This window comes from Oreochromis niloticus, linkage group LG8 (genome assembly GCF_001858045.2).
Source record: "Oreochromis niloticus isolate F11D_XX linkage group LG8, O_niloticus_UMD_NMBU, whole genome shotgun sequence".
Lineage (NCBI taxonomy): Eukaryota > Metazoa > Chordata > Actinopteri > Cichliformes > Cichlidae > Oreochromis > Oreochromis niloticus.
The window spans coordinates 23015056-23030003 of NC_031973.2; the positions used below are offsets into that span (position 1 = coordinate 23015056).

Here is a 14948-nt window from a genome sequence, read left to right on the forward strand (position 1 = left end):
CCAGCCACGGGCCCATCCATCTGGCCCATCAAGACTCACTCTCATTTCATCAGTCCATAAAACCTTAGAAAAATCAGTCTTGAGATATTTCTTGGCCCAGTCTTGACGTTTCAGCTTGTGTGTCTTGTTCAGTGGTGGTCGTCTTTCAGCCTTTCTTACCTTGGCCATGTCTCTGAGTATTGCACACCTTGTGCTTTTGGGCACTCCAGTGATGTTGCAGCTCTGAAATATGGCCAAACTGGTGGCAAGTGGCATCTTGGCAGCTGCACGCTTGACTTTTCTCAGTTCATGGGCAGTTATTTTGCGCCTTGGTTTTTCCACACGCTTCTTGCGACCCTGTTGACTATTTTGAATGAAACGCTTGATTGTTCGATGATCACGCTTCAGAAGCTTTGCAATTTTAAGACTGCTGCATCCCTCTGCAAGATATCTCACTATTTTTGACTTTTCTGAGCCTGTCAAGTCCTTCTTTTGACCCATTTTGCCAAAGGAAAGGAAGTTGCCTAATAATTATGCACACCTGATATAGGGTGTTGATGTCATTAGACCACACCCCTTCTCATTACAGAGATGCACATCACCTAATATGCTTAATTGGTAGTAGGCTTTCGAGCCTATACAGCTTGGAGTAAGACAACATGCATGAAGAGGATGATGTGGACAAAATACTCATTTGCCTAATAATTCTGCACTCCCTGTAGACTTCTAATGGCCTGACGCCTCCTGCGTGAGGTGTTCCAGGCATGTCCTACCGGGAGGAGGAGCCCAGGGCAGACCCAGGACATGCTAGAGAGATTATATCTACCGGACAAGCTGGAGGAGATGGCTGGGGAGAGGGAGGTCTGAGCTTCTCTGCTTGGGACTGCTGCCCCCACGATCCGGCTCCGGATAAGCGGAAGAAAAACGGATGGATGGACTTCTAATGACCAGAAGTGTTTTTGCAACCACAGCTATTGCCAGCTCGAGATGTTGAGGTAGAATTCAGGTTTAGGCACTTCCCAGAAGCTACTACAAGTTTGTTTTAGGCATGTAGCTTAAAGCTACATTAGCTGCGACTAACATGACACAGATGAATAAGAAAGAACATCTGGTTTTCTGCACTGATTTTTAATTTGTGAATGAGTGAAACTGACAGTTACGACTATGGTAAATATAAGAGAAAACGCTAAATCGTACTTTTTCAATAAGTGCATGCATTAAAGTAAATTGGACTCTGATGTTAAGAAGAGTTCTCAAAAATGATTATTTTATTGTAATGTGCAAAAGTTGCATATATGAATGAACTAATGGTAGGTAAATAGTTTGGTGCACAATATTTAAAGCTGAAAGTGCCTGAAACCACAGGGCAAAACATTGGGAGGATAAAATATATAAAGCTGTGTTGTTTTGAGACACAACATTTTGTGCAAAGATGGATATTTGAATTAATAACTACAAAATTTGATCTGAGCTTAATTACAATATAATATGATTTGCCATTGTCAGTGAACTATTAAAGCTTCACAATAATCCAGCAAAAATGTGTTGAGATATATTAAATGACGTTTCTAACTGGAGTTAATTGCCACAGAAACCATACTCATGAAACTTTATTACATAATGATGCAATGTTTCAGATGAGATCAAAGTGGCAGGTTCTCACGCAGACATGCATTTCCATTTACAGAGTGGTAGGAGCCCTAAACGAGATTTTATCAACAATTACAACTTTAATCCAGGAATCTCTCTTTTCCCTTCTCTTTATTTGTTTTCCTTTGCCTTATTTTTTTCCCCTAAATAACTCACGGGCATCAGAAGACTTTTCCTGGGACCAAAATCAACATATAAAATCACTGAAAGACAGTGCTTTAAAAGTAATGAATAATTTATTGGAGGCAATTGTCTGTTTTTGTGTATGAATTATTCACTTTTTATGTTCATGCACAGACAATCATTACTGCAAAATCATTCATGCATATTCCCACATCCCTTACTGACTAATTTCCTCTGCTTATCTGGAAGGAAAAGGGCAAGCATTTAGACCTGCCACTGCAATAATGACATTTTACTGTATTTTTAGAGCATGCTACACATAGCTGCTGTTCAAAATCATATGATGTACACACAAAATATGTGAATGTATAATGTTGTTTCTTTTTTCTTTATAGCCATTCATCTTTTACAGTACAAGTATGGAATAATTCAGTTTGTCAAGGACGAGGTTCCATATGGTCATGCACTGACTGTTAAACCATTGCCCTGTTTAACAACAAAACCCTACGGGATACATTTTCCACACTAAGTGCATAAAAATCCCAGTTTCCTCCTATTTCTGGCCTAAGCTGCAATAAACATGCTTCTGCGAGGACGCATTAGGAGTTAGGGGACTTTGACACAGCCTGCCAGGCAGTTGTCACCATGTACAACCTTTAATGGAGGGAAAAATTTATCCATTACCTTCGCATTTAGTACAAAAACGTATCAGGTAGCACTTGTGCAATGTCAAGGGGCCATTTTACAAAGAGTTGCTTTGGCCAACCAAAGACGTGTGTGGACACTAATAAAAAGTAAAGTTACAAGTTTAAAAAAAAAAATTAACAGACGCAATGAGCTCATTTGTTCCAAATTTGTCTCTCAGAAGGTGTTTAAGTCTCACTGAGCCAGCCTTCAGCTGGAAACATGCAGCACTTTTCATTAGTCAGGAGTGTGAAGCAGCCTTTGGGTGTAGGGAGGGGACGATGCCACTATGCAATAGTTGAATGATTGAGATAAATTAAATATTTTTTTCTTTGACAGCTAAGTATCTATCCTGAAGTAATTTATTTATTTTTTCTTTGTGAGAGTTGCACAAAGTATATTGCTGTTTTACAGGCAAAGAATCCTGGCACATCTACATTTAATTCCAATGTACAATAACATGATATAAAGTCAATCCACTTGGTGATATGGGTCCAAGTGCCCTTTTCCCCCCTGTTTTTTTAACTGGTGGTTTGCCAAGTTTATAATAGCTTTTAAAACCCCCTGTGTTTCTTCAGGGAATGTAAGCTGTTCAAATGTCATTATAATTAAAAGTTCATACTTAAAACAGCAATTTAATATATCTTGCTGGTTTAAAATTAAAAAGTGTCAGGGGATGTTGTGATTGCTTATGAGAGAGCCAACGCTTAGCAGCCACCTTAGACACACATGCATTTTCTGTATGTAACACAAGTAATAGACTGTTTAGAAAATAAAAAACTTTAAGCATGTGCCAGGTTAGAATTAGCCAGTGATGCTTAATGCTAACCTAGTTTAGCTAGGTTTATGTTAGCTTGTGTATTTGTGTAGGCTTTTGTTTTTGTTAGCAAAACAATGGTTATCAAGTGTAAAATCAATAATATATCCATATTTTCTCTGTCTGTTACCCTATAGTAGTATACGGCAACACACAGACAATTATATGTTATAGACTGTTAAGAAAATGAAACTTTAATTATCTGCCAGTTTAGCATTAGCCAGTAATGCTCAATGCTAACTTAGCATCTTAGCTAGTATTTACTAGCATGTGTGTTTATTGTAGGCTCTGTATTTTTCGGTCCTACAGTAGTATAGGGCAACACATGGACAATTGTACTATTTTTGTTTTGTTTTGTTTTACTTTTAGCGATGTAAACCTATTTCCTATTGCAAATCATGTTTGTCAAGTATGCCGGCCAAACATTCTTATCACGAGTAGAGTTTCAATTGACCATAAAACAGTATAAGATGATTTCTTTCTAACCATTAGCCAGCCCAGATTACCATGCATGTCATTTACATTAAGTGTTCCAACTTAAATCCAAAATAAATGGAAACTTGTAAACCCAAATCTTGTTGTTTTACATCATTAAAGATGATTGCTGTACAATCACTACACCCTGGAAGAACAGTTCAAAGAAAACTTTAAAACCCTCAAATTACCATGATATTCATGCCCATGATGAGTGGATGTAAACCACAACTGTATACACATGAAAGCCTTACTTTGATGGCAGTGGTTAAAGCATTAGAGAAGAATAATATGTGCATGCATATGTGTGGTGTGCAAGCACTAATGTGGAGCTGTATTCTCTCTGTGAATTATGGTGGGCGTCACTCAGCACATTGTTTTCCAAGAGTGGTAATATATGACACACTGCTACTCTCATTCACAAACCACCAAGTAATCAAAAGTAAAGCCCTACCAATATCTTAGCTGCTCATAAATATTGGATTTTCCTGCTATTTGTCATTTTGTGGAAAGAAAGAATCGGGATGTTATTGTGAAACATAAATGAGATTCGTTTCATTAGTAAATGTATGAGGATAAAAACTGAGCTGAGCTGCTCAGCTGTGATATCCTGCCGTGGCAGTCTGGACTTAGATATGATCTGCATTATAACTGTAATGTAATCAGTTGTTTCTATAGAACATAATCTGTAAAAGAACAGCAAGTACAAGCATTGTACATCAGCTGGCTACACCCATAGCGCTCCTTCCAAAGCTCTTATTGCCAAGTTAGTGTTTGTGTGTCCTGAGACCTCCACCTTTTCTATTCCTCGTCCCCCCTCCCCCTGAGTTCATCCTCTGTTTCCCTCTGCTGCACTGTCACCATTTCTCCAGCTTCCTCTGTAACGAATAGTTGTAACCACAATTTTCAGAAGTCAAAAATAGGACTACCTTAGTATTAGGGTACGTTATATCATCGGGGGTGACTTAGAATCCACAATATATGATTTATGTAAACTTTTGCTAACAATTTTATTTATAATTATAATTTTTTGTGACCAAATATTTAAATAGCACAATGGAGGAAAAAACATCACCCACACCTTAGATAAACAACAACAAAAACAAGATAAAAAAAATCTTTTTTTAAAAAGCAATAGTGCTATTTCAGAAATACCATCTACCTCTGCCCTTGACCTTGAGGTCAAGGTCACTGAGATTGAAATTTGTCAGAGATTTTTAGTAGATATGCCTATGGCAGGGGTGGCCAACTCCAGGCCTCGAGAGCCGGTGTCCTGCAGGTTTTAGATAACACCCTGGGTCAACACACCTGAATCAAATGATGAGCTCATTACCAGGCCTCTGGAGAACTTCAAGAAATGTTGAGGGGGTAATTTAGCCATTTAAATCAGCTGTGATGGATCAAGGACACATCTGAAACCTGCAGGACACCGGCTCTCGAGGCCTGGAGTTGGCCACCCCTGGCCTATGGTATCAATATGAAACTCTTTCGTCACCTCGTGGTCAAGTTACTGCATTGACAAACTTGGGCCATCGCACCGCCTGCCCGGCAGGTTGACGACAATACTCTATCAGCCTTTTATGGCTGAGGGGTAACAAAAAATCGGACTGCCGATGTTGCAGCTAAACTTTGAAAATCTGAAAATTCCCATTTTTGGATATCAAATTATTGATATTTGTCAAAGCCCATGGTGAGGCTATAGTGAAACAGGCATCTCTCCAAATTCATGACATACAGACACTTAATCATGCCCATTTACATCACATTTAAATGCACTGGGCATCGTAGGCACATGGTAAATGTTATGGAAGAGCATATGTATCTTTCACCACAGCTTCTGACAAAATAGTAGTGTGAGTGAGTTGTAACCTCTTAGTCCATGTAGATTTCAAATAACTATAACCACTTAGGACTTACTAAGAATTAATTAGTTATGATTACGGATGTTTAACCAACTTTTCCGCATAAGATGTTATCTCCATGCCTAAGAAATAACAATACTATTCTGCATGTCACATCAGCATACAGAGGTCTGTCAGTGCAATCAGTGAAGAGTAAAATGTCCAATACACACATTAAAACAGTTATGTTAATGATATCTCTGAGTCAGACATGATGCCTGTCAGGTCCATTTAATTGATGACTTTTTTAAGATGTTTGGTTTGGCATTTTTGATTTGGCTCTTAGATTGTATATTGGTACATTTCAATCCCTATGAAAAGTTTTGTGACAACACCCCCACACACACACAGCCTCTGTACTACTGATAAATAGTTTCCTTCCCACGCTGACTGTGAGCCAACAATAATGACTGAGATGATTGTGAACAATTACCTGTCAGCGTTTTGGGAAAACGGTTAAAGGGAAATAGTTTTTACAGTTGATTGCTTAATATTGATTTGCTTTATTCTACTTAGAAAGCTCCTTTTCTCGGCCGTATTGTCTGTACAATTGTGCTTTTCCCATTGGTGTTTGTAGTCCAAAATGATGGCAGCGCTAACATAGATCAATCTAGCAACAGTTATCAAAAAAGCACGACAGTTTTGATGCTGTGCATACCAGCAAGTAGGAATTCTGAGAACATGAATAGACGTGTTCAATGCTATCTGCAATCACATAACTCAGTCTTTCCTGTTATAGAAAACTCCTACAAAGCCACCAACTCTAAAGCATGCAATGACTCTCATTTTGCTAATGCCTAATTGCCAGAAATGACGAAAGCACAAAGCTGTACTTAGGGAACGTCTTGTCTTGTTCTCTTATCAGTTAAAATGTCAGGAATGTTAGAGAAAAAGCTGCTCCTACCTCACAAACTGCTGTTATGAGCTCGTAGCGATGCCGTGTGCGTGAGCATGAAGCTCTCAGTGCACTGCTGACTGCTGGCAGATGGCGATCTACGCGGTGAACGTTGAAAACGACTCCTCCTGTTGAAGTAGTTGCCAGTTGTCCACAAGCGCTTGTTCTTCCTCAGATACTCCTTGTAGTTCTTGGTGAGCAATGTGTAGAGGAACGGGTTGATGCAGCTGTTGGAGTACGTCAGGCATGTGGTCAGGTAGTTGATGTTACGTTTGACTTTGGTGGAGAGAGGCAACGAGGGGTGAAACTCGCCCAGCAGTTGCCAGATCCAGAAGGGCAGGAAGCATGCCCAGAATAGGAGCACGATTGTAAAGATCAAGTACAGCACCTTCAAGGACATAAGAGCACAAAGAGGTGCCATCAGTGAGACTCAGATTTCACTTGGTGGGACACCTGATATTGGAATGTAAAATGCCAAGCTAATGTTAATGCTAGCCCTGTGATGGACTGGCAACCAGTTGAGGGTCTACACAGGCTCTCACACTGTGAAACCTGGATGGGTGGGTGGGTGGGTGGGTGGGTAGGTGGATGGATGGATAAGCAAACAAAATAGCCAATACAAAGTGCAGACTTAAGGTCTTCCACACCAATTTGACAAACATCACAATAATGTGCTGTCGCAACATATATTAAACTAACTTTTATTTGCTGTAAAATAGTAGCAAGACCATAGTAATCTATTAATACTGTTCATAACCAAACATCTGCTTCTTTAATGTGATATCTTATGTGGTGCTGCTAGGTCAAATGACTTCAGGTAAATGTCACTATATCTTGGCTACTTTGTAGAAGGTCCTCTGCACTAATATAAAAAGACATTTCAGTTATATCACTTTAGCCAAGTGATAGGACTTAACCCAAACCCTACAAAACCCCTATGTTCTGGACAAAGGCAAAAAGAGCTTTTGTGGAAAGAATGCAAATAGTTTTTGAGCTGTATCAGTTATCAGAATGATTTGTTTCCTAACTGATAAGACTTTGGAGAACAATTTAATAAAAATTACATATTTTGATTGGGTTAAAGGTCATTATTAATGATGAGTTAGTCGTCAGAGGGTAAATAAGCTACCAACCAATTTCTGGTTATGGGTACGGTTAGGATTATGTTAACATAATAATTTTCAACTATTTGGCATACTTAAACAAAAAACTTATTACAGAACGAAAAAATGCATGCATAAGATTTTTTTGCAACTTTGGCAAGTGTTTACAACTCAAATTAGTCTTAACCTTTAACAAGTCTTGTTGTGCACTGTAATAGTATCTATACTTTTTTTTTATCAGTGAATCTGGTTGTCCCCAGATCTTTAATAGTGTCCCTATACAGTAACTCATCTAAGGTGTTGTATGGAAGCCAATGTTAACTCCTTAATCCTTTCAGTAACTTCCTATAGACTTTGGTTGTGTTGTGTTGTGTTTCTTGTGTTCTTGTGTGACTTTAGCAACTATTGCAAAACTATTTCCCTGTGGGGAATACTGACGTAATTTTCATTTCTTGGTGCAGCACAATAACAGCAAGAGGTTCACAGTGAAGCACAGCCCTGGTAGGGAAGGAGAGAACTGTTAGGATATCAAATAGTAGCAATTTTAAAGGTAGGGCAGTCTATATTTTCCCTTGCGCTTCAAGATTCTCACCCTTAAATACAACTGATGGGTTACATTTAAGCGCGTCGGGCGAAAATAAAACCATCTTAAGCCCTGCTATGAAAAAAAATGGAATGCGCATCAGACAAACACTGCATGAAGTACATCTTGTTTAGTAGTGGAATGTCTATGGAGGTTTGTACAGCACCACTGTGTCTAACTTCAAACATATTCATTAGGTTGGTGTTGATGGATGTGTTCATCTCCTGCTGAGCTGAACACTGGGAAAGATGCAAGAGACGAGGCCGAGGGTGAGGCAGCTCACCAAAAAAGGAGAACTGAGATCGAGTTGGAGAGTCTGTGTGAAAATAACTGAAGAATTTTTAAGATATTATGTGATGCTCTCTTATTGATATAGTTGTTTCAGAGTATATTGTACGAAGCTTGGCCTAAGTAACATTTATTTTTTCCATTCCAGCTTTTGTATATGAGGATGTGCTTGGCTGAAAAAATAATGAGCAGATAAATCTAGAACATTATAATTATCTGTAGACTAATAAAGAGTTTATCTAATAATAATCATTTGATACATAATAGTGTAATAGTCGCACGCGCCATTTCTCTGTGGTTTTTGTAAAGTTGTATAATTATAATTACATATTCTTAGTTATGTAACATATTAATACAGGATCTTTAATAGTAATGGAGTGGTATTAATGCTATTAGTATGTCACATTAGCATTTTTACTTGTGCAAAGTCGTGGGATATGTCTTCCAACATTGACAAAAGGGATGAGGCCAATATTAACCAAGTGGCTACTTAATCTTTCCAAGGTCCTTACCAAGCCATTCCATTCTCTAAATCTTAAACCAATTCTTTGATTTCAATCTATTTTTTTTTCAACTGTCAATTATTGACACTATTGGAAGGCATTTATAAATAATGTCCCACTGTGATAAACTCCTAGAGAATGGCTAGTGGCCGCATTGGCCACCTACGATCACTAGAGAAAAATATGACTCATTGTCGAGTGGTTGTTGAAAGTTGCTGACTGTCATACTGTAAAGTGAAATTGGTCTCAAAAATGGTTTTGTACCAAAAACCTCTATGGTTGTTGTGGTCACTAGCAGACTAGCAGATGGCAATTGCCTGAAGGTTTTTATCTCATTGTTATCAGTCTCACCAAGCAACCTCTTGCAACCACTTGGCAACCAGTCAGTCATGACATTGACTTTTCTCTAACAACCGAGGTTACCAGGCAGTCACCAACCAGTCTCTAAACCTGTGTGACAAGGGCTTTAAATCTGTGGGAAACACTGTATTGCTCTTTTGTTTCCAGGAAGAAATGTGGCTTTGAATAGAATTGGCATAGATAGCTGAGTAGTGGCATTTAAATATTCAGTCCACACAAAAAGAAGACAGTAAGTGCAATGATAAAGCAAAATAGTCACATTAAACACATTGATTTGTGCTTAACTTACCTTTTGATTTGGTAATTTTTTGGTCTGCTTGAACGTCTCCGTCTGTGAAATCCAATAAGTGCGTGCAAGCTGGATGTAAAGATAGCCAATAATCAGTCCTGGAGCAACAATGCTAGTGCAAAACAGGAAGGAGAGGTAAATCTTGTAGGAGAGCGGTGACAAAGTGGTCTGACACATAGACTTGGTGCCCACTGCCACCAGTTGAATTCTCACGATCATCGGTAGGGTGAGGATTAGAGAAGCTACCCAGACAAGTAGGGCGATAGCTTTGCGATAACTTTTCGATCGTTTCACTGTGTCGAGTGGCTTGAGCACTGCAAAGTAGCGCTCTGTACTCATGATTGTCAGAGTAAAGATGCTTGCGTGCATGGTCAGGAAGTCCATGCTTATCAGAGTCCAACACCCTGCATTTCCAAAGTACCATCCCTTCAGGAAGTGTGTGCAGACTACGAAGGGGATGGTGAGAAGATACAGCAGATCTGCTAAAGCTAAGTTTATGATGTAGATGTACATGGAGGCTGCAGACCTCATGGAGTGGCACATCACCACCAGGGTGTAGATGTTCCCGGAGACTCCAATGAGACACATGATGGAGAGGATGGTTCCAATGGTAAAGGTGGCGGCTGTATCTTCAAGTGAGTTCAGAGGAGAGTCGGTTGCATTGCCCCCCTTTTCCACCAGGACTCCCACAGGCTCCATGGACACTGTTGTCATGTCTGGATGCAAGAGAAACGTATGGGAACAGGGAAATGATATATTAGCTCTCCAATATAGCCTATTTTAATGAAGTGGAACATTTTGGGGATTTATTAACAGATTGCTAAAGTATTAAAAAAAAACTATACTGGCCTATTTTCTGTAAGCTATCAAGTCCATTTTGAAAAAAACAAGCCAATAGATAAAGATCTAAACCATCTCTAACTCTGAGTCTCTGACTCATTGCATATTTACAGAGGTGGATACCAAAAAGTGTCAAAACTGCTAAACAAAAGGTTAAATTTCAGTCTGACTAAAGTTTAATCTGATTAATAAAAATTACCACAGCAGTGTTTTAGTAAGACCAAGCTGGTCAAGAACTGAGGCGTTATCCCAAGTTTTGAAACTGTGCTACTAATGTTTAGCTTCAGTCTGCGCGCTGTGACTCAAATGACGCAGAAAATCTGACACTGAAATAATCTTTGATGGAAATTAGCGCTCTAGTTATTGAGTGTTATCTGTCTGATTAACATTAGCACAATCTTAAGCTCTGGTGCGAAAATGTGTCATAATTTTCTGCAAGGTTTTAAATAGGAAGAATTTTGTTTTTTTATCATGCACTAACAAATATGTAGCCTACGGTCTTGTATGCTCTTTGAATAAGTCATGACTCCGTGTTATGAATCAGAATTATGACTTATGTGCTGAACTTAAAGTAAACATACTGTGAGTTGCTAACTTGGTCAGTTAGTTACACATTGAGGTCTAGGCTGGAACCATGAATCTTAGTTTCTAAAGAAAATTTTGCTTATTCCCATCTGACTACCGCACAACTTAAGAAAAAGAGTCTCATGAACATTGCACAACTGAAAAATGATCCAAGTCATTTCTCAGAAGTAAGACTAAAGCTAAATGTATCAGAGTTGATCCAGTTGTTGCACTGATGTCTTTACTGAGTCATAGACATGTTCTTGTCAAGATTAATGCTCAGCTGTCAAGATTCAAACAGAAATCACCAAGAAGTCATTTCTCCGTTGTGACTTAAGTAGTACCAAAAAGCACCAAGGGCAGAGATAAAGTCAGGCTGGGCTTATATTACATTTTAGCCTTCAGTAATAGAATTTCCTGGTGAGCTCAGATAAGAACAGCAGTTCCTACTAATTACAAATCTATTTGGGAAATAAAGTGAACTGGATGACTTACCTGGGCTGCCTTACTGGACAGAAGAGGTTCAACACTCAGCTGTGGTTCTACCGGCCATGCTCTGTCAAACTTCACACTTGCTGGACAAATTTCACACTTCATAAAAGTCCCCACAGAGTGTGTTAGAAGGGAAACCCACAGGTGGAGCAAAGGAAAAGAAATTTAAATCCGGGAGTCCTGAAGGAGGAAAATGACCTAAATGAGTCATCAACTACAAGAAAAACCCCTCCACTGTTGACTCGTCTCTCGACAGCAAATCAACCAATCTAACGTGTCTTGATTCAAGAGAATGGTGCGCTGATAGCAGCCTTAAAAGTTCTCTCCTATTCCCTCCACTCTTTGTGCACCTTAGCAGCATCCAAGTACAGGATGTCAGCATCGGCAGAAATTAAATCGGAAGAGAGAGCGAGAGAAAAAAAAGGGGGGGAAAAAGAAAGCATCAGTGAAACAATCACAGAAGTGAGGATCACATTAAGCTACAGCTGGCTATGGAGAATCCTCTGTTTGACTGAGAGAGAGAGTAATAGAGAGAGTGTGAGTGCCAGAGGTAGAGAGGGCAGAGCAAAAGCAGGGAGAAAGGGAGGGAGGGGAACAGAGCTACCAGTGAGGTACTCTCGATGAGAAGCCTGAAAGTGGGAGGGAGAAGACGCAGAGAACGGACAGCAGAGAGGTATGCAGGAAATGCATGCTGCTCTCTCTCCTTCTCTCTTTCACTCTGTAACCCCTGTGCCCTCTATTTCCATGCGACAGGGGCGTGTGCAACAAACTGATATGCAACAACACTTGAGACACACTCGCATGACAACCCCACAGACACAAACACAAACATGCAGTAAATAAAAAATATACAGCAATGGCAATTTGTTAGATTGTGTTTGTTATTTTAACTGAATAGTTACAGAGTCAGCGTCAACTACCACTGCAGCAATTTGCCTAAGCGTAGTCATCAGACGTTATCTGCTGCAGAGAGGCTGATATAAACTACACAGTGTTGTTGGCTTTCTGTCACTGCTACAGGCTGAATATGGACTACATGTTAATAAAACTGCATGTCAGGTCAAAGACCTGTAGTTCTCCCTTTTTACTTAGAAGAACAATTGTAAAATTACAGTGTATAACATTTTACCACTAGGTGTCAGTAAATTGCAGTCAGCTGAATTTACCCCCACCATTTAGCCTGCATAATACTAGCTACAGTGACCACTGCAGGACAAAAAAGGTCTGGCTGCCATTCATCAGTAGTGAGTGTTTGCTGTCAGTTAGCTGTTCATCTTAGATGTCAGTATACTGGTTATCCTTGTCTATTTTCTGTAGGGAAGACAGTAAAACTTTGTGAAAAGAGTCTGATATGAGTCAACAACTTAATGAACCTCTCTTTTGTCTGATGATAGTGATACTGATGGAAGTTGTTGAGGATATCTGAACTTTTGTCTTAGTAAGCGTTGTCAGGCGATAGCTGCTGTTAGCCTACGTTAGCTACCGTTAGCTGGCATTGGCATAACTGTCTTTAAACATTGTTGGACTTTTACTCTTAGCTAATAAACTCTCATAAGATGTGAGAATGTTATAAAACTGTTTATCAGAGGGGAAGTGTGATTAATAGGAGACTAGAGCCTGGCATTAGCTGGCAAAATGTTAGCTTATAACCATCTGCTGTTGAGGCTTGAGGTGAGGAGGTGGAAATGAGGGAGAAGAGAGAACAATGGAGGAGGCATAGAAAATCATAATGAGAAAGAAACAATGAAAATATACATGTACAAATGAAGAGCTCTTTATGACCTTTAAATTAAAAGTAACTGATAAGGTTTACTGCGCACATATAAAACACAATAGAATGGAATAGTGATGCCTACCTCAGTCAATGTTATTAAGATGACAGGGCAACATGATGGCTTCCACAAACTGATGACCAGTAATTTCTTTATTTACAACAATAAATAAAAAAATGTATTGTACCTTATAATATAAAGTACCTTGAGGTAACTGCTGTTGTAATTCTGCACTATATGGATAACATTCAATTAAAGCACAGCGGTCTATTTTTTTCTATTAAATACCCTCCACCCAAAAATACTTGCTGTACCTTTAAATAAAACACTAGCATAAAAATGCTTTTATCCAATTAAAGAGAAACAGGATGCAGGTCAGAGTAGAGGACAGATGTTTAATGTGCTTACTAAACAACTTTCACTGAAAGGAATGCGGCACAATCTTTAAATGAAACAGCTCTATTACGATTATCTTAATAGGTCCATGGGGGACATGCAAAAATGATCCACAGGCAGAGGTTAATGATCATATTGGACAGAATTCAATAGACAAGTGCTGGCACATGCACGTTATCCATAACATGTATTAGCAAGTGGATACGTCAGTAGGGTAGAGTAATACTTCAGCTAACTTGTAAAGGAGTTTTTGCCTGCAGAGCATTAGGCCAACTCACATTACAGCTGTGTACTCTATATTGTCTGTTCTTGGTGTTGTCTTACACTCTAAATATTAACTTCAGTTTGTCACTAATGCCTGACAAGTCTTTTTTTAACCTGTGCATGTTTAATGGAATGTGACAGCTTAATAGTTCTTCTCTTAGAGGTGTGACACCATGGGTGCAGTGGGTTACCACCAAACAGATCTTCCATTTGATGCTATTCCGGCTTTTTCTGACTTAATCTGCATTATGTCTGGTGCCACTGACGCCTGCTCATAAAACAGCAGGATGATAATATGAACAGTGTGTTGTAGTAGAAAACTATTTAGTCTAATGTGAGTGTACCCCCCACTGCTTTCTGTTTGTTGTTTCCCACTTATCTGATCAGAGTTGGGCTCCAGGCAGGCTGATTTTTCACAGAGATGGACACTCAGACAGGCTCTCACATTTATAGCTGTTACCTTCTGACCTCAAAGGTTGGAACTCCATTTATCACAGTATAGCCTCTCTTCACTGCGAGTCAATGTACACAGACACTCTAGCTAGACGATAAACTGTTTTCAACTAGCAGCCATGAAGTATTCATGAAACTTCAGCAAATGCATGCTGGCAACAGGGGTGAAATGACAAATGGCTGCTATATAAGAACACTTAGGAGGCTCAAAAGAGACGGAAATCTTTTTGACAGTGTGCATTTGCTTTTTGGATGGAAATAAATGTTAAAAGAATTGCTATCAGAATCGAGCAGGTATAACCGGATGTACACGTATCAGTTAAAAAAAGCAAGTGACCTCTCCAAAGCACTCTGCACAAACAATAGAAAATAAATTATCAGCTGTTATGCAATTCCCTGGTCTGGGGGAGTGAGTGTGTGTGAAATGGCCCGGGAGTTCATAATGTCTGTCTGTAGGGTCTTATCTCAACCTGGGTGACATTGTTTCTGCATGATGTGTGTGAGAATGTTTAGACATC

At 39.3% G+C, this 14948-nt stretch overlaps 1 protein-coding gene across 1 annotated transcript in view; it reads right to left on the bottom strand.

Moving 5' to 3' along the window:
- Positions 1–12161, bottom strand: part of uts2r (urotensin 2 receptor) — a 64286-nt gene extending 52125 nt beyond the window's left edge. The window contains exons 1-3 of the mRNA XM_003438685.5: positions 11549–12161; positions 9650–10365; positions 6533–6911 (exon numbers count right to left, since the gene is read on the bottom strand). Coding sequence (XP_003438733.1) covers positions 6534–6911; positions 9650–10363 — 1092 coding nt within the window. The 5' untranslated portion in view covers positions 10364–10365; positions 11549–12161 and the 3' untranslated portion in view covers position 6533. The remainder of the gene's footprint in view (positions 1–6532; positions 6912–9649; positions 10366–11548) is intronic.
- Positions 12162–14948: the final 2787 nt, after the last annotated feature.